We start from the raw sequence: 24,610 nt of genomic DNA, 5'->3' as shown, positions 1-24,610 counted from the left end.
ATAGAGCAAATGGTGTTAAAACCTCCAGGTCTCTGCTCAAATGTCACATCATTAGAGAAGCCTTCTTGGACAAACGTATGAAAAATAGCATTCCTCTCCCCAATCCCTTTACCCCACACCTTAATGTAAACTTTGAGTCCATAAGGACTTTTACTACTTTATCACCAGCACCTGGAATAATGCTCGGCACATTAGAAGTTTAATAAAGATTTGTCAAATATATGAACTGATCTGTATATTAAAGCCTTTAGAATTTAGGCTCGGGCCAGGACTGAATTTTAGATAAAATAAAATTTTATGAAAGGTTTTAAAAGTACTTTAAGGTTTAAGATAGAATAATGATATACTGTAAAGTAGTAAGAAAAATTGCAAATAAACGCGGTAATTATAATTGACTGTATTCCTCAAATTGTATGACTGAAAAATGTTTTAAGCACTATACATTATTTGTCAAAATAGAGAAGGAGTCGTCCAATTATTTAAACACCAGTAAAAGCTTTTTAATGTATAATGAAGTTTAAGGATCACTTTCTTTTTTGACCTTAATTAGCTAAACAAATTGGTTTTACTTTCCATTTTCTTCACAGCACTACATAATAAATAAAAAAAACCCAAATACACTGAAATAGTTTATACTACGATGTTAATATAACATCTATTATTCGAAATTGAAAAATATCAATTGTTTTTAATAGAGCAGCAAGAGTTCTTTATTTTGTGCTTTTGATTTCCTGAGCTTACCTTTCAAATTCTCTTGTCTTTGTGCATTCTTGGGCTCCTTTACTAATCACTATCAAGAAATCTTGAGTCAAAACAAATGGCACACGCTCTCGTTTATAGCCAAATTTTTTCTTCTTGTGATCCAAAAAGTGTCCAAAATCTATATGAAACAGCTTTCAAAAATAAGAAATTATGTTATAGTTTGACAAATGCAGAAATACAATATCCTGAATCAATAAATCTAAGAATGCCAAAACAATTTAAAAAGAGAAAGCTATTACTTGTCCATCATCTTTAACCATGATGTTACTATTGTGACGATCTCCAATTCCCAAAATGAAGGTAGCAACACAATATCCAGCACATGAACGTGTAAACAGATCAATGGCTGCATCGTATCTACAAAGAAAAAATAAATGCCTCATGAGCAGTGTGGCAATACAGAGTGATCCAGTCCAAATACGGAAAAGATAGTGAAAGTATGTATTGAGACAATGAAAACTATCACTGACATCAAAGGGAGGAGTAATTATGCCCAAAGATCTGAGAAGTTTTGAGATTCTAAAGTTTTCAAGGGGTTCTAAGGAAATTTCTAGATATTCTCTGACCAAAGAATATCTAGAAATAATTCTTGTTAGAGTGAAGAAAAAAAACTTATTGTCACAAAAATGAATTAGAATGATTTTTTTCTAATTATTGTAACAATAAATTAGAAGTAAAATTTTGAATGTGAAACATTAATTTTTCTAAAACAGAATAGACCATAAGAAAAATACGTTTTAGATCTCTAAGTTGAATGTACAGGATTTTATTAAATTATAAGCAATTTTGATCATTTAAAAACAATAATCTCAAATACGTCAAAGGTTTCACTCATTTTTTTCCAAGTAAATACAGTTGTTTTCTCTGGTCTAACTCTGAAATGTACACAACCATTAGAAGATTTGTCTAACAAAAACTTAGATTAAATAGGAAACAAGAATAATAAGCTCACATTTCTCCTTTGTTCTTGTCTTTGAGCCACTGATGTAGTGTGTGGCTGTTGAACTGCAGTGCACCTTTCAGGCCGCCTTTGCACTGAATTTGCATAATAGTGTGAGAATTTCTCACCACTTCAATAAGTCCCACACAGTCACCAATTGAGAGACAACCATATGGTAACATTCTGAAAAAGAGTCAAGACATTTGCAATTAAATGATGGAATCTTAAAATAACAAATATTTTAATAGGCTAATACAGCCATATTCTAGTATTTGCAACTTTGTCACACATCACCTTCACTCTCATAACCTAATTTTAATTTTCTTTTATTATAGTATGACAAACAATCCTAGAAAAATCCTCAAAATTATCTGCCATCATTTATTACAACTTTCAATTGAAAAGGATTTAATTATATATGAGAAAAGCACTAAGAAAATTATTGTGGCAATTAAAACTTCATAAACATTTATAACTTAAAAGTATGGGTGAATTTCAAGATGTTTGAAACATAAATAATACTTTAAGGCAGTTCTCAAAATTTTGGTCTCAGGACTCCTTTATACTCTTAGCAATAAACTATTATACAGTAACAAATAACATCTATTTTAAAACAAAAAAGCTGTATTAAAAAAACTTAGAGTGACACTGATTCCCAGTATTTCACATTTCTTTAATGTCTGGCTTAACAGTACTGAGCTGGATTCTGATATATGCTTCTGCATTCAATCTAGTGCAATGTTTTAATAGAAGCAAATGAAGAAAATCTGGCCTTATGACGGTAGGTAGTTAGAAAAAGGAGTACTGTAATAGCTATAACTATAGATATTTTTCTTTGATACTATTCCAAAATTTGATGATAGGTTCTCAAGTTGCAATGTGAAATCTGAAACCATATTAATAAACTTTTTATACTCTGTTATATTAAAATCCATTTGTCTACCTAGCCTGTGTCCGGAACTTTTACCCCATATGACTTTATAATATTCTGCATTGGTCGCTTGGCAGATATTAGTTCACTGAGTTATAGAGGTCTTTCAAAGGCTGATACTTTTCATTATACCAACTAAAACAAAATCACAATTGTTAATATTACAATTAATAGTTAATATTACAATAGTTAATATTATAATAATCTGATAATAATTATTGATCTTATGAGAAAAGTTTTTCATTTGGGGGAAAATGTTTTCAAATTCTGACTTTTGTTAGAAAGTTCAAATTTGACAATTAATAACAAATTTTGTCAGTTGTTCTCCTTGAAGGGAGGCTCATATTGTTAATTATCAAAAAAATGTCTGCCAAATACCCACGTCTGAATAATCATAGCTTGTCTATTAGTTATTCTTTAAGTAAAAATGGTGTTCCATAAAAAGGTCAGCTAGTTCAGCTCATAACTCAAATAACCCACAAATGTTTACCAAGATACAACCATACTTTGGTATGCAGCAGAAGTGCTTTATGGGTATTTTCCATTCATCACACAGAAAATTAAAAAGGACATGTAGTCAAGAGTGGAGATGTGAAGATTTAAAGAAACAATGAAAATAAAGTACCTAATACCCCAAATGGCATGTACTAAAGTGTAGTTTTTCTTTCTCTGTTCTCATAAATTACTATATATTCTTTCTACCTTTACTTCTTAAATTACTAAGAGTAATAGTCTACATTCATTTTCATTTTCCCACTTAATTCCTCTCAGCCTAACTTCTACACTTACCACTCTACTGAGTCAGCTCTTCTTAAAGCTAACCATGAATCATATGAATCATCAAATCCAAAGACCTTTTTGCAGTCTTTATGCTCTTAAACTCCCAGAAGCACTTGACACTATAAATTGTAAATCTCTCCCCTCTTTCGGGTTCTGTGAATCACTTACTCTGGTCCTCTTGCCCTTTTGAACATTTCTCTTATGGAATCTTTTCTTCTACCTGTCCTGGTAAATATAGAAATTTCCTAAGGTTGTACTCCTGCTTATTTGCTCTTATTTTACATTTTATTACTGTTGAACATAGTTTAAAGAGTCACATAGTCCTATAAGTCATGTTAGAAAAAAAAGCAACAAGCAGAGTTACCATAAACCTGAATGTATGTTTGGCCCAGTATAAATAAAAAATGCTATGATTGTACTTAAATTTACTTTTTATTTAAAATTAAACTTTAAACAAAACATTTTGACTTAAATTCACTTATGTTAAAAAAATATTTTAAAAATATTATAGGACTTAAAAGCTTTCCAAAGCTCCAACTTACTTTCTAATGACCTAGAGTAACTTTAGATTTTTTTTTTGCAGTTATTAATTTATGATTAAATACTGTAATTACCCGAGTTATATAGTTAAATCCTTTCCTCTACTCTTGTCTATTTCTGCATTCTCGTTTGTACTCTACTCTCCCAGGAGGGTTGTGGGGTTGGGGTGGTGGTGGTCTAGTAGCACGTGGAGCTCTTAGGACACAGGAAATTATACTAAAAAAGGAAACTTGATTCTTATAACATTTATTGTTTTTAGAAAACAGCAGGGATTGAGCCAAAAATCAGGAATTAATTAAAATTGATGACTGAATTTTGTGATTTGGCAGGTTACTTGAGATGTCCATTTTTTTCTTTGCATTAAAAGGGTCCTACTATTTGTCACCGTTATTTTTATATACTAACTAGTCAACCTATAAGAAGCACACAAATAAACCCTAATCCACTCTGCTGCTGCAGCTAGAATTGACCCCTGTGCCCACTTATAGACAAAAATACTTTTGGAGAGGGTAGCCCTAGCCTGAATGACTCTAGATTTGCAAAGAGACGAGAAGAGAAGCAAAAATTATTAGGAGAGATGACGTATCACAAAAAACTTGGAGATAATACTAACAATTGTGGAAGGGTGGGCAGAAGTCAACACAATGGCAAAAACTTTAAGATTAGTTGCTTTCATAAATTTTGCTGCAAAATTGACTCAAGAGGATTTAGAAAGTTTTAAAATTAGAAAATTTATATTATGAAAGAAACTTTCTCCTAAACTCTTAACTTCTGAAAGAAAATAGGGGTCTTTTGTGTCTCCTATGTCCTGTTCCTAAAGAGTGACACTCCGGAGGCTGTAGCAGTCTTTAACAGCTTATAAAAGATAGTTCTTTTTATTTAGCTGAATCTTATTAGCTATTCTAAACCAAGGAAGAGGAGGACAAATGAAAACACCATAGTGTAATTAACACTAGTTAATTCCATATATTTCTTTATAGATATATGCCTCTCTATGCTTTATAATTAAAATTTAGTAATAGTTTACTTTTTCAGGATAACTTTCAAAATACATGGTGCTTTATTGGCTACTTACCGAAGATCAAGACCTTGATTTTGCCAGATATTTTCCATAATGCGGATAATCTGAAGTGTTAGCATATCTTGCCGTAAATCTGAAATTCAAATAATATGTACCACCACTTAATGCCATAAATGCGAAATTGGGTATCATGTCATCACACTGTTTTCAAATGGAAAATAAATCGAGCTACATTTACTCTTCAGAATAATTTATAAGGAAGCAATATTCTGATTCTTTAACCCATTTCTAAAGTATCACATAAACCCATCTACGCAACATTACAGGGTAAGCTAAGCCGTTTCACAAAAATTTTACATCAAAATATTTGGAGTACTTATAATTCTGAATTCTGAAATTTGAATATTTATATTACAATATTGGGTTAACAGAATTCAGTGCTGAAATGTCATTTCCCAAAGGAAACTTATCAGTGATCCCCTGACTGCTCCCCCACAGCCTGTTCTCCAAGTAAATCAGGGCCTTCTCTTACATGATTCCTTAGCAGATTATACTTTTCCTTTGTACCATGGTTATAATTTTATTTCTGTAATTCTTTGTTAACATCTCTCTTTTTTCTGTTAGACTGTAAGTTTTAAGAGGGCAGGGATTGTGGTTTTGTTTATTCTTATAACCCCATGGTCTAGCATATCAAATATTTATGGAATAAATGGATGTGTACACAGCTAAGCAAATGATAGTTAGAAAGTGATTTCAGGCTTTCTAATCCTAAACCTAGTACTTCTTTACAGTAATTATACGTACATATTCTAAAGGTTAAGGCATCTGCTTAATATTATATTTTACCCCATGCATATTTCTTAAATGGCTTTCAATCGTCTTCATGATTCATAAATATCCTGTATATAAAAAGACATCTAAATTCATGCATCATAAGTTCATTAATACTATTCCTTACCATCCCCATTTTTAAAGATGATCTCATTGTTCTGAAAGAGTAACTCTGACATGATGTCTGGGTTCTCCCAATTCAACCACAGTGGCCTTTTTGCAGAGGACATAATTCGACACTCTTCAAGCCTTTAAAATAGTTAAAAAACTTTACTAGGCACCTTAGCTTTGTTATTCTTTTATCCTCAAAATTATTTTAAGATACGTACACAATATAGTTTTCTGAAGTGTTATAAAACTTTTAAACTTTCTACTCAATTTCATTTATGGGACTATAAATGACACTACTTCATTTCTTAGGGACTATAAAGAAAAAATAAATGTTCAGCTTAAAAATTTCTTATATAATAGCATGTGAATTTTCAACAAATATTGGGATATATCATTAGTTTTACAGATATTACATTCCATTTCTTACCCTATGATACCAAAATTCTGGCCACAGAGTGTTTTTAACTCTATTATTAAAGTAGTAAACTCATTCTGAATAAATGCAGTTCTGAACTTAAGGAAATTTTACAACTCTTATTTAAAGGGTAGGAGAATGGGAGAGGGAGGAGTACATAATTGAACATTCTAATTATAATGAACATTTTGACTTTTCTCAAGATTTTCTCCAGAAAGGTACCTATTTAAGTATATCAATAAAACTTCCAATAAAGCACTTTACCTGAGATTTCCTAGTTGATGAGCAGGGTTTAGAGGAGATAGAAAGCCCTGCAGAGCATCCATGAAATCTGGTCGCCGCATTTGCTCAACTAAAAACTTCATCTGTACCTGATAAATTAACACAATCACGGTTAGAAACTGATTTTGTAAAAGTAAAATTAAGTGTTAATCTTTTTTATACACTGGAACCTCAGTATTATGTAGTCTTTGAATCCATATTCTAGAATGGCTACCTTCTAATTGCAAGAGTTTGTATAACACAGCAAACACTCGAATTGGGCAGTTTCTTTTTTCTTTAGTTACAAATAAATATAATAAATTTTATTCTTTAAAGGAAGTTGAGTCCACTCCTGCTCACAATTCTGGCATCAGAAACAGAATAGTTATTCTCCGTTAACCTGTATTTTGTTATACATTATAACTTCAATAAAATCGACTCAGTCACATTGAATGACATTTAGATTAAAATGATAACTGTCTTTTAAAGTTTTTTTTTCTCCTCAAGCAATATTAATGAAGATGCTGGAAAAATTCATTCAGTACTCTTAATTTACATTCTCTGTAAATTTACATTCCTTCGGGGACTCACTAATAAACTGGGATTTTTTTTTATTGTTGTTTTCATTTCATTAGAGCTGAGAAATGATCTCACTTTTTATTATAAAACATAGTGAATTAAATAAAGGATATAGAGTAGGAAAAGGCCATGAAAAATCTTCACATTTTATGTTCCTCAGTAACATTAAGTTAGACTGCAGATGACTATAGTATGTGATATATTCACTGAGTGACTGAGTCCATTTCATACTTAGAAATGTAAAAACATTTCTTTACACTCGTTTTCAAGGTCACTTTACTAAAAGATAAACAATGACACAAAATAAGGAAAAATTATTTTTAAAAGTTAGGGCTATATAAAAGAGAAAGGAAGGGAAAGAAGAGAGAACTAACATTTACCGGGTACCTCCCATGTTCTAGGGACTGTGACAGGTGCTTTGCATATCTCACATAATTTAATTCTCACAACAACCCTATGAAGGAAGTATTATTCATATTTTCCAAATGAGGAAAATGAATCTCAAAGACTAAATAATGTGTCTAACATTACACAGCTGAGAGGCAATGGGACTGGGATCCAAATCCTAATATGCTTGATTCTATGATACATGATCTGCATATATATGAGGTTCTCAAATAACCCTGCCCCATTCCAATGACGAGAGTCTCAAAAACAAACTAAAGAGTCACTTACCTTTTGTGTTTCATCCTTCTTCTCTTGTTTGAGAATGTCAGTTAAGTTAATGAGCTTTTCCATAGCCTCAACTTGCCTATTCAGGTGCTTCAAATACATTCCACATGCACGACAATAGGACTCCAGAAGTAGGCCAAACCTCTGACTAACTGTTTTATTGTGCATCTCAGATCTAAAAGGACAGTGAAAGATTATAAGGAAAAAAACCCATGTACATATACATATACAGTCAAGTGAGTATATAATCTTTTTTAAGAAAAGAAAAAAACCATTTTCTAAATCCAATAAATGTTATAATCACACTAACAATAAAATGATTTAAAACCTATCATTTAGAAGCAAAACAATCAAGAGTTTCAAGTAGTTCCTAAAAATGTAAATTTAATAAACTGGCTTTTAGGTTTATTTCAACTTCTTTTCACTTACTAATCTTAGAACAAGATATATAAACATGGAAAAAAGGAAAGTAAGTACACAAATAATAAAATGAATACAGAGGGAGTTAATAACTCAGTGAATACTATTTGACTCTGCTAGCATACATGTCCCTTTCTATACTATGTCTGAATTTGTTTTAAACCCAGCTTCAAGATTCCACGTTTAATTTATTTTAACATTTAAAAAATCATGTTAATTACAAATCTGTTTCTAAATTTAGAAAAAAGGATATGACCCCTAACTCTGCGTAGCAGATATATCATATTCTATAAAATACTTTTTATACTTAATTAGCTTGTTTTCTAGTAAGAAACTTGAGATTTTGTTGTTATTCTTCTAATTTCCAAGGTAAGAGTTTTTTTCTTTTTGGGGGGATATTTTAATCCGCACATACAGTGAAACCAATTGCAACATAAATCAACATTAATCTAGCAAATTTAACTTTGCTTAAAGTAGAATAAAAATCTTTAAAAATATTTCAGCCCTCATTCCTGTATAAAATTCAGTTTTGAATTTTACTGCTTAGTTAATGTTAAAGATAAAAAGTTGAGGGGAGGCTCATCATTGGTTCAAAGTATGTTCAGTATAAAAAAATTCTTCCAAACTAAGTTTGGTATATAAATAATAGCTATTTATACATATGTTAAGAAAGTAGTATGTATCTAAAGAGTTTAATGGGAAAATAGTTGAACTTACTTTAAATGCCAAAAGAAAAAGTGCCCAATCCTTTGATTAGTCAATGCTTTCTTGAGTAAAAATCTCACAAGCAAGTTATCCAAATACTGTTCATATTTTAGGACCTATGTGTTTAAAAACAAAGAGACGAAAAACAACTTTACATCAAACGGAGTCAGTTTTTGCATGGTTGGATTTGAATAAACTTTTTTCGAAAGAAAATAGATACTACTGGTAACAAAACTCATTTTTTTAAAAAGCATAAAACCAGTTAATGCAGTAGCTTTTGGAAGTTGTATGCATTTAGAATAAAACATTTTTCTATTTTACATTATTTTACCTGTACTAGCTGAATTAGGTACTGAGAAAGTTTGTCATCTGTTAAATATTTTTCCAAGCATCGAACAGCAAAACCTCGAACCATAGGATCTGGGTAGTTGCAGTCTAGAAGCTCCATAGCCTGTTCAGGTTTGATTGGAGGCCAATCTTTTACCAAGCAGTACATCTGTGTATGAGAAATACCATAAATCATATTTATAAAGCAAAGACAGTTATGAATGAACTTTCTAAGACAGTGCCTTAATTTCTTAATTTAATATTAGTTTAGGTAAAAGCCCCTCTTATGAATTAAGTGCTTACAATGTTCAGTTCTAATTAATTTTATCAGTGGAGGTATGTGAACAGTATTTTTCTCCACTATATTACTATTATTAATTAATTTAAAACAGTGTATTTCATCTCATACTTATTCAGACTTCCTGAGAGAAAACAATTTGAGCAACATACCAATTGTGCAACATACCATTTTTGTGCAACAGTTATTCAGTAATCTCAAACACACATTTACCTGAGCTACTTCATCTCTAGAATTCCATTTAACGGAGAGAAGCAATTTAGGTAGAATTTCAGGGATAGTTACACAATAGTGCCTGTGTGGAAAAGACAAAACAAAACAAAAAATTCTTTTATGTTATTCAAAAGGCCTAGATGTCTAAATTTTCAACTATTCAATCTTTAAGAAGTTCCAAACACTTTAAAACTCTCTTTCCATTACTAGCCTTCCTTAAAATAAAAAGGAATCAGTGTTTAACACTTTAGTTGCATATATATGTACATGTATACTTAGGCACAGTTATAATGACAATAGGGACAAAAGGAAAATCCCAATGGAAGATAGATACTTACTTAGGAAAAATTATGAGTTTATTTAATAACACTTTTTATAAGGCTCCTTTCATTCACCCACTTATGCAACATGAACCATGAGAAGAGTCATCACTTCGCCTGTGGTCACTGGAGAGAATTTATGTTTTAATGGACTTCATGCAGAAATGCACTACAACTGCTTTATTTAAATAAACCAGTGTGCACTTACCGAGTAGTAGCATAATTTCTTCAGAAATAAAAATAAGGCATTACATTATTACTTGAGGAAGTATAAGAAAAAAAAGAGAAAACTCCTAAGAACTGAAATATCTAGAACAACTAAGTCACAATTAAATTGATCTAAAACTACAGGATATTTTTGTTAATTCCGAATTTTATTAAAAAACGAAAACAACAACCAATCCTAAAAAATGTCATATTAAGAATTTAGAATTTGAAAAAGCCTTCAATGTGCAAGGTTAGTTCCAATGCATCACGGTTTTCTAGAAATACTGGTCTATGTCCACAGCTTTAAAAAGATCAGCCAAAGTCAGTTCTTTCTCCTGAAACATAAGACAGAAACAGAGACCCTCCATGTTAACACTTACCTGTGGCTCCACAGAAAATCTTTCTCTTGCTCAGTGATTTCAGATAGAGGATCTCGGGTACAAATTGCTCGGAGCTGTTCTTTATCATTTTCCCTTAATTCGTTGTCTCTGGCTAGTCTGTTACTCTGTAAAATAAAGCAGTATCTTATATAATTTTCTTTGCCATTTTTGCCACCCAGGATTCATGACTGACCTATGAAAAAAGAAAACTGTCAATAAACTTTATGTTGTTTATTAACTATTGTGAAATAGTTTACTATTCTCATTGAAAGGCTTTGTTTTCAGGGAAAGGGAAGCATCAACTTAAGATAGTATTTGTGGAACAAATCCAATAACTTACTTGGTTAACATTACCATCAATCACAGAACAGAAAATGACAAAGTTGGTCAGGGAAAAGACCTGATTGGGATACTAGGGGGTAGTAGTGAATAATTTACTTCTTATTCTGATGAGGCCCCTTCCTAGTAGTCTATTAACTAATCTATTAATGTTTCTGGAATAAGAGAATAAGAAATAGTAAAATAATAAAATAACAACATAATTCTTTTATAATCTTTGCTTGAATATATCATTATAATTACTCTAAGGCTTTCAAATTTAAAAGTAAAAATAAATAAGGGAAAAAAGAAGATACACTCCCATTAATACACCATACATTGAATGTATAGAGACTAAAAAAAAAAATACCATAACTTCTGGTGTAATTCCAAGATTCCAAGTAATGTACTTATTTCCTTTAAATATAGATAAAGTAACTACATAATGAATGATTATGAGTGTATTACTACATTATGCAAAACAGATATACATCCCTTAGAATGGGTTACACATATTCCTAATAGCTAAAAATGAAAGCAAATATTCATGCTACTTGGTTTTTATACATTTAAAAATTGTTAATTTGTCTAACAGCATAAAGAAATACTACTGGCATGTATTCATTCACCAAATATTTATTAAAACATGTATTGTGTATCTTCTCTTGTTCTTACTGTTGGAGTCATAAAATAGTATAAAAACCTGTACTAACAGGGCTTCCATTATAGTGGGAAATTAAATGAACACATAAGAAAAACATTGGAGAGTGGATATACTCTGGGTGATGTCACTGAGAATGAGTGGCTACTGTAGACTTGGTGTTTGAAAATGGCCTCCAGGAAGCTAGTTTTTAATTTGTAATCCAAATGAAAAGAAAGGACCAGCCACACCAAGATCAGGAAAAGACTACTGCAGATGGAGGAAACAATGAACATGCCCCAAGGAGAGAATGAGTTGGGTGAAGGAGAAAGAAGGCCAATGAGCCTGAAGCCCAGCAGATGAGGGAGAAGAGTGATACGAAGTCAAGTTTAGAGCATTAAAATTTGTGGTCAGGGTAAAAGGTTTGGATTTTTAGTGAAAGCTATTTAAAGGATGAACACTGTGATTTATGTTTAATAAATATTATTTTGGCTGCTGTGTGGAAGGAGGGAAACCAGTTAGGAACCTATTGCAATTGTCCAGGTAAGAGAAAATAAATACTTAATCTTCAATTCACCAGGAAAAGTAGTCATTACTATTTACCATTTGGGTCTAATGGACTCTTACTTCTTTTATGTTAATTACTTATTTTTATTTTTTATATTTTTAACATAAAATAATTTAAAGAAGAATAAAGTGATGCGGAAAAACAATTATGCTAGACATCTTAATAAGAATGTAAGCATAGTAAAACCAAATTTATAATCCAAAGAGGGCAACGCCCTTTGAATGCAACTACTTGCTTGCTTGTTAACTATCATGCATGAGCCTGGAACATATTCATTTTGTAAAATATTGGTTCCAGATTTTAAATACATATCTACTAAGTTCTAGCTTATCATTACTTCTGGTTTTTCTTCTCATATTTGCATGTCAAAATGCAATACTTTTGCAAACTTTGGTAGCTCATAATTTCATTAGAATGGCCATTTTCTTGGCTTCGTAATTGTAAAACATTTCTATTTTCTATTTACATATACAATCAGAATAATCAATTCAAGGAATTTAAAAATTTCTACATCACCTTTTTCCTTCCAGTCATCTTTATATATACACTTGCCTGAAGCATTTATCCACTTAGAAAGTGTATCATAAAAGATGGAAAGAATACTGTAAAACATAAAGTGTGGTCTGGGCTCTTATAAAAAAAAAATCATGTGATAAAGTCATTCCTGCTGAATGGCTAACTGAATGTAAATACCATACTTCCTTTTTGTCCTTGGAAATATATTGTTCACTCATCATTTATTGAGCTTGAGAAAATTCATCTAGGTTATTGTCATCTGAATTTTTACTTATGTGATCAATTCACTATTATCATTAGAGTCTAAAGTTGTGGTTCTTAACTGAGATAATTTTGTCTGTCACCTCCACTTCCCAGGGGCCTTGAGATTGTTTGGAGACATTTTGTTTGTTACAACTTAGGGTGGTGGTCTACTTGCATCTAGTAGATACAAGCCAAGCATGCAGCTAAACTTCCTATAATACACATAACAGCCCCTACAACAAAGAGCTATTTGACCTAAGATGTCAATAGTTTTGAGCACTCTAAAGCTACTATCTGTCTCTTTGCATTCTGATTTGTCTAATAATTGTGAAATATTTTCTTCTGTCAATTTGCTTTTCTTTGTCATTATGAGTGGAAAGGGAGAATTTTTAAATTCTAAACAATGTTCAATGAGAACCTAAAAAACAACAAAAAACTACAAAGGTGATGTATGCAGACTTCTTTACATCTCTAGAAAGATGATGCAAGACACTGGGCAATGTAATAAGAAGACTGAAGGATGATATAATATTGATGATTTATTTCACTATTTTATCATATTTCTAGGCTATTCTATCCTATGTTTTCATATTACTTTAGTTTTTTTTAAGCATAGTTGGAAGTATTTGATGAATATTAATTAAATAGAAAAACTAAGATCCCATAACATACCTTAGATTTATAAAAGTTTCAACAAACTCAATATTAATTGAAAGATAAAATCTTTAGTTTATTATAAAAATATTTTTTTTGAAAAAGTTCTAGCAAAAAAGTCATAAAATATCAATCCTCACAAAGCATTAGACCTACTCAAAAAAGAAACTCAAAAGTTACAATTGGCTCCAATAGACCCTGATAGTAAATTGAATTCAATGGCTGAATGAATAAAATAGGAGATAATGAGTTTTCAAGTGACTTTATTCTTGTAACTCAGTTAGTTTATAGGTATAACTAATTGGACAGGACTACGGACATGTCATGGGAATGCTTATCCTGATAAAAAATTAAGAAATTCCTGTTCAGTTATAACAGAATGGTTAAAAGTAAGAGGTTCAATACTTATTAAAGAGTGATATCAAATAAGTTCTTTAGACTCCTTAAGCCTGTTTCCTTACTGGTGAAATAGCACCTACCTACCTTTATAGAGATTGTTTTTAAAATAAATAACACGTGAAAAGTGATTGGTATGGCATTTGGTATACAGTAAGCACTTGATAAATATTAACAATTATCACCAAAGAATTAAACTTATAAAATAGTGGCTACGTTTTTCAAGAAAGAGAATCCCTTTTTAATGTCAAAAAGTTTATACTTTTAGTATCTGATAGAATTCAGTAATGATTTTAATTTGTACTTAGTATATAAAGAATTTTATTATCCTGCAATATTGTCCTAGGGCCTATAGTAGCTATGCCAGTGTAATTAAAACACATAAACCCTTTCATACATACAAAGAGTATGTATCCAAATCCGCTGATTATAATTAATACTTAAGAAAACTCAGTGATTTGCCTTACCAGTCCTGCGTGGGCATAACTAAATCCTGCTTCTCGGGACACAGACCAATTGGCATGCTCTTCAATCACTGACATATCTGGAAACTTTACCACACTGCTGAACCAGTCAAACTCCAACTCTAAGCATGGAGTTTCCTAGGAGATGCGATAAAAGTTATTATATATATTCTGTTTGACTGTTATAAAAAGAAAAAAATTATGATTTATGAAAAAGCTTACTTTATTTGGATTTGATCCAGTAACACCAATAGGGTTCAGTAAATCTTCTAATCCATGAGGTACTGGCCAAAGATTCAAAGCCATTTTTCCAGATACTAGAGTATCTGTGTAATCAAACAGGTTTATATTTCCCCAGGCCAATGGGCAGTGTTCCTTAAAAAAAAAAAAAAAACACAGAAAAACATTCAATACTGTGTGGATTAGAGAATGCATTTCAAAACTCTTTTCTTCCTCAGCAAGGAGAATTCAACAACTGCCTCTACAATAATGTCTATAACAAACCACATTCATTTTTTTCAAAATATAAAAACTTGCTTTCCTTTTTCCCATTTGAAATTATATGTATTTTCTTTAATTATCGATACAAAATATTAACCAAAGCATGCAAAACATATATTTAAATGTGATTACTTAATAGATATTTGTGTGTAGTCGACTTTGCATGTCTAAAAAAACTGTATCGATATGATCTCAGGACATACTCTCTCATCATAAATAAATTCTGAAAGTTATCCCAAAGTTTTCTTCTATGATATATTTATTTATTAAAATGTTTTATTTATTTTGCATATAGCAAAACAACATTCATTTCTTGACAAAAATCCAATCAGCAGTATAATTAGGAGTTTCTAGAAGTGAATATAATTGTTCCTTCTAAAATACTTTACCTCTTTAGCACCCTTTCGGCCTTTTACAGAACAAATGGAAAGGCAAAGTCGAGCAGCACGAGGAAGATCAGGAATGTATATATCATAATTCAGCCACTCATTCCACCTATGTAAAATTTTAAAGGAAAAAAGAATTTACCAAAAAAGAAAAAAAAAAAAGGGCTTTGTCCAGAGTATATAAATGACTACAACAAATCATCAAGAAAAAAATAAAATAGGTATTGAATGGAATGGACATTTCATAAGATCATATCCAAATGGCCAATAAACAAGAAAAGTAGTCAATATCATTTGTCTTTCATAAAATGCAAAATAAAATGTCATGGAGATATCACTGTACAGAAAGATTGGTTAAAACTATAAAGATTAATGATACTAAGGAATGGTAAGGATGTGTAGTAAGAGTAAATCTCATATACTGCTAGTGGAGGTGTAATTTATAAACCAATTTTGAAAGCATAATCTTACTAAAATCAATCTATGATTCAGCTCCTCCTCTAGTATAAAGCCAGATAAATTTGTGCATTTGTAAACAGAATGTTAGTAGAATTATTTGCAATATCCCCAAACTGCAAACAATCTAAATATCCAATAGTAGAATAAATTGCAGTGCATTCATATAATGGAATACAGCAATGGAAATAAACACCAGATGAAATCTTGCAAACATAATATTGAGTAAAAGAAGACAGACACAAAAGAATATCTACTCCTTGAGTCTATTTACATAAAACTCAAAAACAGTCAAACTAATCAATAGTGTTAAAAGTCAGGATAGTTTAACTTTGGGGTAAAGAGAAGGTTAATGGATTGGTAGAAGGTATGAAGAGGGGCTTTTAGAATGCTGTTAAAAGTTCTATTTCTTGACCAGTGTATGGGTATTTACTTTTTAATAACTCACTGAACTGTGTAATGATGATTTGTATACTTTTATGCATTTGCACTATACTTCGGTTAAAAAAAAATCAAATTAGCTTATTAAAAAAAGCAAATGGAAAAGAGAAACGAAACAAGATAAAATGATTTTCCTATTATATTACAACATTTAATTACTTTTATAGATGATGTAGTTTTATTCAGAAGAACCCATTAATTTACATGTCAGTATATGAAAATAAAAAATATGTTAGCAGAAAGTATTTGAATTTTAGCACTACTTCGCAAGTAATAAAATTTCACATTCATAATAAGGAAAGAATGAAGTTACTATAAAAACTAACGATAAAATTCTTTTCAAATTTTAATGATAAATTCTTTTCAATTTACTGAATGTTACATGTGAAATTATGTCTACATTTGGTGACATATTTGTAAAGAGCCAAGTAAAATAGTTGTTATATAACATTTTTCAAAAACATTATAAGCAATGGTTAAGAGTATGGACTCAGAACTCACACTACCAGGAGTAGAATCTTGTTTCTACTCTTTTACTACATGTGTGAGCATTACTTTGTCTGTTTCTCCTTTGAAATGGGACTAATAATAGTACCTACTCTCATACAGTAGTTGTAAAGATTCGATGAGATAATGTAAGTAAATTGATTAGAAGAGTAACTGGTCCATGGTAAAAGCTGAAGTGCTAGACATTAATTTTGAAAACTCTTCAAATGGTTTCTTCAAAATTCTATTCTATTTTTTTATTGAAAATGAAACAAGATTTAACAACAAAATGATATAAAAATTCTATTTTTAATTAGCCACATTAAAATATAAGATTATCAGTAAACTAAGTTCTATTTATTCTAGTATCTTTGCTTGAGTATGGATGAGGATAAAAAAATATATACGATCCACTTACACAGAGAAGATTTACATTTAAAATGAGGGAACTTAGCTAGAAGGAATTCTAAAGGAAAAAAGAAACAATACACGTAGGGAGAAGAAATACTGTGGGATTTGGTAAGTCCACAGTAAATGCACCTGGGCTTTTTATTATTTTTAAATCTTTAGAATTTCTCATAGTTAATGGGAAATATTCTACACATTTTCTATGAGAGCTATAGCCTATGAGTGTAATTGTTTACAGTGCTATGCTAGCCAAATAAAAGCATGTTTGTTCTCCTTAAACACATACACACACACACACACACACACACACACACACACACTCACTCAGTCACTCACTCACCCAAATAAGTTCTTTATATTTAGGCAATGGTTTTATAGATATAGTCCAGATTGATTTTGATTTTGATAGATAACTGGTAACATTTATGAAGAAATCATAAAGTAATTTATCTAGCATATGGAAAGCAAAGATTTGGAACAATCACTTAATCTCAGTAAGAATTTTAAAAATCTTCTTTTCTATCTTTTCAATAACTTCATTTTTTTATTTCTATCTTTTGGGTAAATACAAAAAAGTTTAATATTTATTTAAATATTCATACTTCTACCATAGGGATTTTACCTTTTAGACTACAGAATTCTTGAAGAAAAGATAATAGAATATGTCTTTATGTCTTTGCTAAATAGCTTTTTTAATTCACTAAAATTTTGACATCTTAATCTTATTTCATTAAATAAATTTACCTTTTACTTTTATAAAGCTAGTTTACTTTTTGGTACTTGAAACAACTAGGATAAGTCTACCCAATGTTATTTTGGGGTTTTGGCTTGGGGCTTGCTGAACTTCTTAGATTGTTGGTTTTACAGCTTTTACCAAATTTGGAAAAAACATTTTTTTTTTACTCAAATATTGTTTTACCGTTCCTTGCACAACCACCCCACTCAACCTAGACAGTCATTCAATATGAGTGGTAAATAAACTTTTGTTCTTCTAACAGAAATTTTAAAAGATCTGGGGATTGTCTGTTGCCACAGCATAAGTTCTAACCCAGCGGTCCCCATCCTTTTTGGCACCAGGGACTGGTGCTCCTATGAGAATCTTAAGCCAATGATCTAAGGTGGAGCTGAGATCGTGATGCTAGTGCTGGGGAGTGGCTGCAAATACAGATGAAGCTTTGCTCAGTAGCTTGCTGCTTACCTCCTGCTGTGTGGCCTGGTTCCTAAGACGCCATGCATAGACTAGTAACAGTCCTGGGAGTTGGAGATACCTGTTCTAACCTACAATGGGTCAGGTAGCTTGAGGAACTATTTCCCTTCCTCCAGGTAGAGAAGGCTACCATATCGTTGAACTTCAACTAGGCTCTAGAATGGTGGTGACCTCTAGCCACCATTCTATCAAAACTTTTTCTTAACTTTTAGAATTCAGTCCAATATAACATTTACTTCTGAAGGATTCACTAGTTAGTTCTATTGCGAGTTTATAAAATATATCTTTAAATTTTAATATCAATTTTAGTTCTCTTAAAATATTACTGTTATATATTCAGAGGCAGACTTTTATTTCCAAATGATTCTATAGAGGAAGGCAGAGAAATGGCAGGATGGCAAGCTTTTGGATTATACTATCTTTTACATCATCATTAAACCAAGCAGTAATAATTTAAAATGTTCCCAGTAACTCCACCTCCTCCTAAGAAATTGATTTATTCCCAAAGACTCTTTATTTGAAAGTCATATTTTTCTATTCCTGGAGTGATGTGAAGAAAACTGCCTCAGAGTCCAGCTCCGAAGTTGTTTGCCAACTCTCACTTCTCTTTAATGTAAATGGAGATTAAGAAAGAAATAAAATGCTAAAATAAGCTTATGAATCTAATGTAGAAGAATTATCAATACAAAATTGTAACCATATTCTGTTCTCTCCTTGATCCAATGAGAAGAGAGAATTAGAAAAACCCTACATATCAAATTTTAGAGAGAATCAACAGTGATCCTGTGATTGACACTCATTTGATAGGAAGTCCTTATGTTCTATATGTAAATGTCTGGTAATTTATATGACTTGTATAAAACTAATAATGTGAACTATACTACTTTTATTGATTACTTTGCTAAACATTAGTATGACTTTTAGAGACACAAATCCAAATGCTTCCTTACCTGGGATTGGAACAAGGTACTCTTTGAGTGTTCACATTATCACATAAGGGTTCTCCTCCGTGGTAGATACCTGTTCTAACATAGATCTAAAAAAAGAAAAAAAGAGTATGTGCATACAAATATATATACACATTCATACACAATACATACACAGCGCACATACATACTGGACAGAACCAGCATTAAACAATATCAAAATAGTGTAACTGATATGAAAGAGAGAATTCATTAAAAGTTTCTGTTTAGGTATAGCTTTTCAGTCCTCCTTTTCTTCACATATATAGTAAGTTAATAGTGATGCGGATTCTTCACCAAAATTTGCTGCTGTTTTCAGGAGGACATCAGACTAATACAAATCAGTACAGACCCACAATTCCTTTAGGCCAGTTATGGAATTCAGTTTTTCATGTTTTAAAAAGATAAATTGGTACATATACTAAATATTACTTAACACTCTCAGCAGTTAGAACAACACTCCATGAAGATACTAATATTTCTTCAACAAATACGTGAATATTTATAGTAAGTGGGATAAACAAAGACTATAAAAAACCTCGCTTCAGGTCGGGCCAGGTTTTGCTTCCAAATATATTCTGTAAAACTTTTGGTTTTAAGAATTCAGAATTATGGATATTAGAATATTAGAATTAAGGAGATTAGAATTACAGACAAAGAACAATAAACTGTGTAATAGCTGAGGTAGATGGGTGGTTTTCTAGCCATCTAAACACATACTGCAGGTCAAGATTATTATGTTGCTCAATAAAAAAGGTTTATATAAGATAATAAGTGTCAACACGATTTTACCTTGTCAATGTCTCGAATATTTACATTCACATAGGTTGCACAAAGAATTTTTATTCTGAGTGCGCTATTTATAACCCAAAGGGATTTTGTAGATGTTTCTCCATTCATATACGGTGTAGCTGTGGAGATACGTCTAGAATAAGACGGCATTGTAAAACAGTCCATTGGCAGTTGAGAGTAAAGGCTTTCTTTAGCCATCAGCATCAAATTGGGCATCCTCCCAAGCATTATGCAGCTTCTTATGTACTGTAAGAGATTAAGGGGGATGGGGAGAAGCCATTTTTTATAAGGTTTTTCATTTTAAAAGCATCATGTAAGAGTATTATGAGAGAATTTACATACTAATCTGCAAAAGTGATAAAAAAATCAAACATTACAGACCACATTACTAGAAGCTGTGATACTCAACATTTAAAATACTGACATTTGGGAGTTAGGTTACAACACAGGATCAACCAAGCACCTCTTGGAATAGAAATTGTGTGTGTGTGTGTGTGTGTGTGTGTGTGTGTGTAAATTTCTGCTTTTACACTATAGTTCTTATCTTAACTGGAAGCAAAAAGAAAATAAAAAGAAAAAAGAAATTAAAAACAAGGATCTGAAGATACTCATTACGAAAACACTGCACTTGTTAAAGGAAAAGCAGCATCATTTAGTAAGCTTCTATCATTCAATCTATTAAGCCATATTGATGTCCAGTTAAAGGGTTGTTGCCCTCTTGCTCTTGTCCCCAAATCTGAGAAACATTTGTTAAAAAGTAAAACTAAACAAAAAAATCAGAAAGAGAGGAGATTGACAAAATTATGGGCTATATTAAAAACAAATCACATTGGTCTAAACCATAGAGAGTAGGGTAGTATTAATAGCATATCTTAAGTAACAATAAATCATGGATTTTTGAAATATTTAATAGTGCTAATGCCACTGCTTGAGAGGAAGCAAAAATCATGAAATACCCCATATTTTGTGGTTGGTGTAACTGCCAATACGTTTTTATGAATTTGTTTTTTGGTCTTTTTTTTTGACAAAGGACACATTTACTTTATTGCTTACATTGCATATTCAAATAAATCCCAAAAATCCCCTTTTAAAAAAGAAAGGCACATGAAAAACCTTTTGTGCAAGTTCCATATTATTTAAAATTTCTGTTGGCTAATAAAAGTATTTCCTCTATGGAACTGGAGCTATCTAGAAATCACATGACACATTTTTTTGTGTGCAGAATACCTAAAACATTATTACTCCTTACGTTACGGCACACTTAAACAGTTACCAAATCAAATGTTTGTATCTGAATAATATTATAACTACTGTTACAACTGCAAAAATGTTAATCAGCTTATCCACATATGTACAGCTGGATCCCCAAATATTAATAATATACAATTAAAGGAAGAACAGCATCTGTTCTTTCAAATTTTTCAATTTCTCAAGTTAAATAATTATAGTATAAAAATAAACTTATAAACACTATTTACTAATATTATTTATTTTTTAAAAAGTATGTCCTGAAAATACAGATATTAGTTCCCAATGTGATTACTTTTTAAATTTAAAATTTATGTTTTTGAAACTTGTTACTCACCTTATACTGACTCAGAGGATATTTTTCTAGGAAGTATTCATCACATCCACATACTTTTAAAATATATTTGCCCTGATATTCTAAAACACAAAGTTTTAGTTGTTCAGATGATAACAACATACTTCGAGTTTTTTTCCTGATTGCTTCAGCAATTACTTGTTCTGGCACACAGTCATGATTGATTTTCAGAGTATACTTCTGCTTGTCATTATTTGGAGAAACTATTACCCAAATCACCACTATTATTTGCCCTATAACAGGAAAACATTATTAGATGCAATCGCCAAATATATATTTCATTTTTTAAGAGACAAATTTCAAAAAGTATGCATTACCATTACTCTAATCATAATCAGAAATGACTTAATCAAACCAATTAAATACAGATAAATCTTCAAATCTGATAGGGCCTGCCAGACCATGCCCAAATCTCATGTTTTACATCAAGCACAAAAAACTGACTAGTGGGTAACAAGGACCCGAGACCAAGCTAATTTCAATTCTAAACCATGGACTATTTCATGGATACAATCCCTGTCAAGAGTGACTCATTATAGTACCAAAGGTTCAACAGTATCGAAAGTGGAAGGGTTTTTGGTAACTATGGGAAAGAATCATGGAGACTTACAGAAAGATGCTGAATCAGAATGAGAGAAGAGATGAGGGAGGAAGGAAAAGATGGGCGTTTCTAGTTTTTTCTTTTTAGACAAAGTAAACCAGGGGACAAAAAAAAAAAAAAAAAAAAGATGATACAAATGGAAAGATTAAAACTATGTTAGAACGGTCTTGGTGTTCACAGTACAATAACTTAATGTTGGAAATTTTTTATAAAAAACTTTAGAGAAAATGAAAAGACCATTCCATTTTAAAAAGTATACTAGAGTTGAAAAGAATTTCAAGTAGAGATGTTACATTCCATTAAAATACTTTGAATAATATGAAATAGCAATACGACTATTTTATGCTATTAACAGAATTTTATATTTAACAGTGTATGAGAGTTAACCTTTTCTATAACTTCAAATTAAAACCATTCCCTTGTTACCTTGAAAAACAGACATTTTTCTGATATATTTCATTTCCAAAACAATACAGTTGATATATTTTCGTGTTCACTTAATTCTAGAAATTCACATATTAAGTGTCAAAAGTCAACCTATATATCATCACTCGTTATGATCAGATTTAATTACTACATTTAATATTAAGAAATTTTTTCTTTATATATAATAAATAATAACAAGGTGATGTAAAGTGTTTCCAAAATTTCATAAAATGTTTCTATTTATTGTTGTTTCTATCTATAAAAATAATCAGCTGTAATTCTGTAATAGTGAATTTCAAAATCGAAAGTTCTTTAGTTTTACTCTGGGATAAACAATTCACCAAGGAATCAGCACCATATGTACACAATTCAATTAATAAATATTTATTGTACACAAGCTGTATACCTGGCACTCAACTATATCTTGTCAATATAAGCAATCCTCAACTTTAAGTAGCTTATCATCTAACTAGGGTAGAAAATATAGACACAGACAGAAGTTTTCACTATAGACTGACAATTTCCTTACCTTTATCTAATTTATTATATATGTGCTTTGGCAGTTCTGGTGAAGATTCTACATTTGGAGGATAGACATACATTGCTCTGCTATGAGGTGAATTAAGATCCCTAAGATCCACAGCTTCTTTACAAACATTCAGAATATTTCTTCGGAAGTCCTGAACTTCTGGATCTTTAACCATATCAAATTCACACACTGGCATGCCAATAGCAAAGCCTTAAAAAAATTACACAAAGAATATTATATCCCATTAAATTCACAGTATGAACATGTTTCTTATAAATAGAAAACTTGGTAGATTTGGAAGATCACAATAAAAAGGTTTCCCTAGGTTTAAAAAAAAATTTGATGAATACAGTAAGAGTTAAGGAATCAAATATTTTTAATATATAAAATATATTGAACAATTTGGAGCAAAGGCAGCAAACATTATCCATATTAATGACTCTTTAAAGAATAAAAAAAAGAAGACTGAGATATAAAAAATCTAGGTCAACCCTACAAATAATACTTCTTAGAGAAAACTTTACAGAGTAATATCAAGGTGTTAAAATAGTTCCTTAGCCCATCAGTCAAAAAATACTTTAGATTTATAATGATTTTTATTTCAAAATCTATTGATTTAAGCTTACAAAGGTAATTAATTGGTTCAGACAGAAATATTTGGGAATGAGAAAACAGTTGTTTCAGTTATTTGCATTTAGAATAGGATGACAATGCCCTTTAGTCAAAAATTATATCATACCAATTTCTCGATTGAGGATCTTTTCTTCACGGTTGCCTACTGGCTCAATTACTTTTAAAAAGGGTTGAAAGAGCCGAAGGTCACAAAGTCGTCTTGTTTCATCAAAAAATTCTTCCCTTTCTGCTTCTTGGGTAACACTTACGAAAATGTAAGAAGATTCATCTTGAAGAAGTTGATGGAGAGGGTATTTTCTTGCTTCTTTAAAAAGTTCATGCTTTATAGTTATTAATGTAGCCTCACGGAGGCATTCTAAAGTCACTATCATTCCATTTGGTAGTAAACATTCTACTAGGATTCTTGGGGGCATCAAGTGGATGCCCCACAGTTCACCTGATGATGGTCTTGGAGGCATTGTTCTGATCCTTTAAAAGTTTTACATATAAAACTACTTTAAGGAATTAGATGTGTGGCTGTTCCAAAGCAGAAATCTAAACCAAAGAAGAAAAATATTATGTTAAAAGGGAAACAACTATAGAAGAATAGATTTATGGCATTATTAAATGGAAAAATTCAGTTCTGTAGTTCGAATTACTTATGGTAAATAATAATTTATCGTAA

At 31.0% G+C, this 24,610-nt stretch overlaps 1 protein-coding gene across 2 annotated transcripts in view; it reads right to left on the bottom strand.

Moving 5' to 3' along the window:
* The window catches only part of PIK3CA (phosphatidylinositol-4,5-bisphosphate 3-kinase catalytic subunit alpha), a 72,264-nt gene that overhangs the window by 3,613 nt on the left and 44,041 nt on the right, over positions 1–24,610 (bottom strand). For both annotated transcript variants that reach the window (XM_016159071.2, XM_036218794.1), the window contains 19 exons: positions 24,053–24,480; positions 23,314–23,523; positions 21,740–21,990; positions 20,155–20,400; positions 19,348–19,433; positions 15,403–15,508; positions 14,735–14,887; positions 14,516–14,650; positions 10,714–10,838; positions 9,807–9,888; positions 9,300–9,464; positions 8,981–9,084; positions 7,847–8,018; positions 6,596–6,702; positions 5,933–6,054; positions 5,029–5,107; positions 1,715–1,885; positions 1,002–1,119; positions 742–893 (listed from right to left, as the gene is read on the bottom strand). In XM_016159071.2, the coding sequence (XP_016014557.1) occupies positions 742–893; positions 1,002–1,119; positions 1,715–1,885; positions 5,029–5,107; positions 5,933–6,054; positions 6,596–6,702; positions 7,847–8,018; positions 8,981–9,084; positions 9,300–9,464; positions 9,807–9,888; positions 10,714–10,838; positions 14,516–14,650; positions 14,735–14,887; positions 15,403–15,508; positions 19,348–19,433; positions 20,155–20,400; positions 21,740–21,990; positions 23,314–23,523; positions 24,053–24,404 (2,936 nt within the window). In that variant the 5' untranslated portion in view covers positions 24,405–24,480. The remainder of the gene's footprint in view (positions 1–741; positions 894–1,001; positions 1,120–1,714; positions 1,886–5,028; positions 5,108–5,932; positions 6,055–6,595; positions 6,703–7,846; positions 8,019–8,980; positions 9,085–9,299; positions 9,465–9,806; positions 9,889–10,713; positions 10,839–14,515; positions 14,651–14,734; positions 14,888–15,402; positions 15,509–19,347; positions 19,434–20,154; positions 20,401–21,739; positions 21,991–23,313; positions 23,524–24,052; positions 24,481–24,610) is intronic.

This window comes from Rousettus aegyptiacus, unplaced genomic scaffold (assembly GCF_014176215.1).
Source record: "Rousettus aegyptiacus isolate mRouAeg1 unplaced genomic scaffold, mRouAeg1.p scaffold_m13_p_4, whole genome shotgun sequence".
NCBI classification, from domain to species: Eukaryota; Metazoa; Chordata; class Mammalia; order Chiroptera; family Pteropodidae; genus Rousettus; species Rousettus aegyptiacus.
Note: the sequence above shows the minus strand (reverse complement) of the source record. Positions and strands in the feature narration are given on the sequence as shown.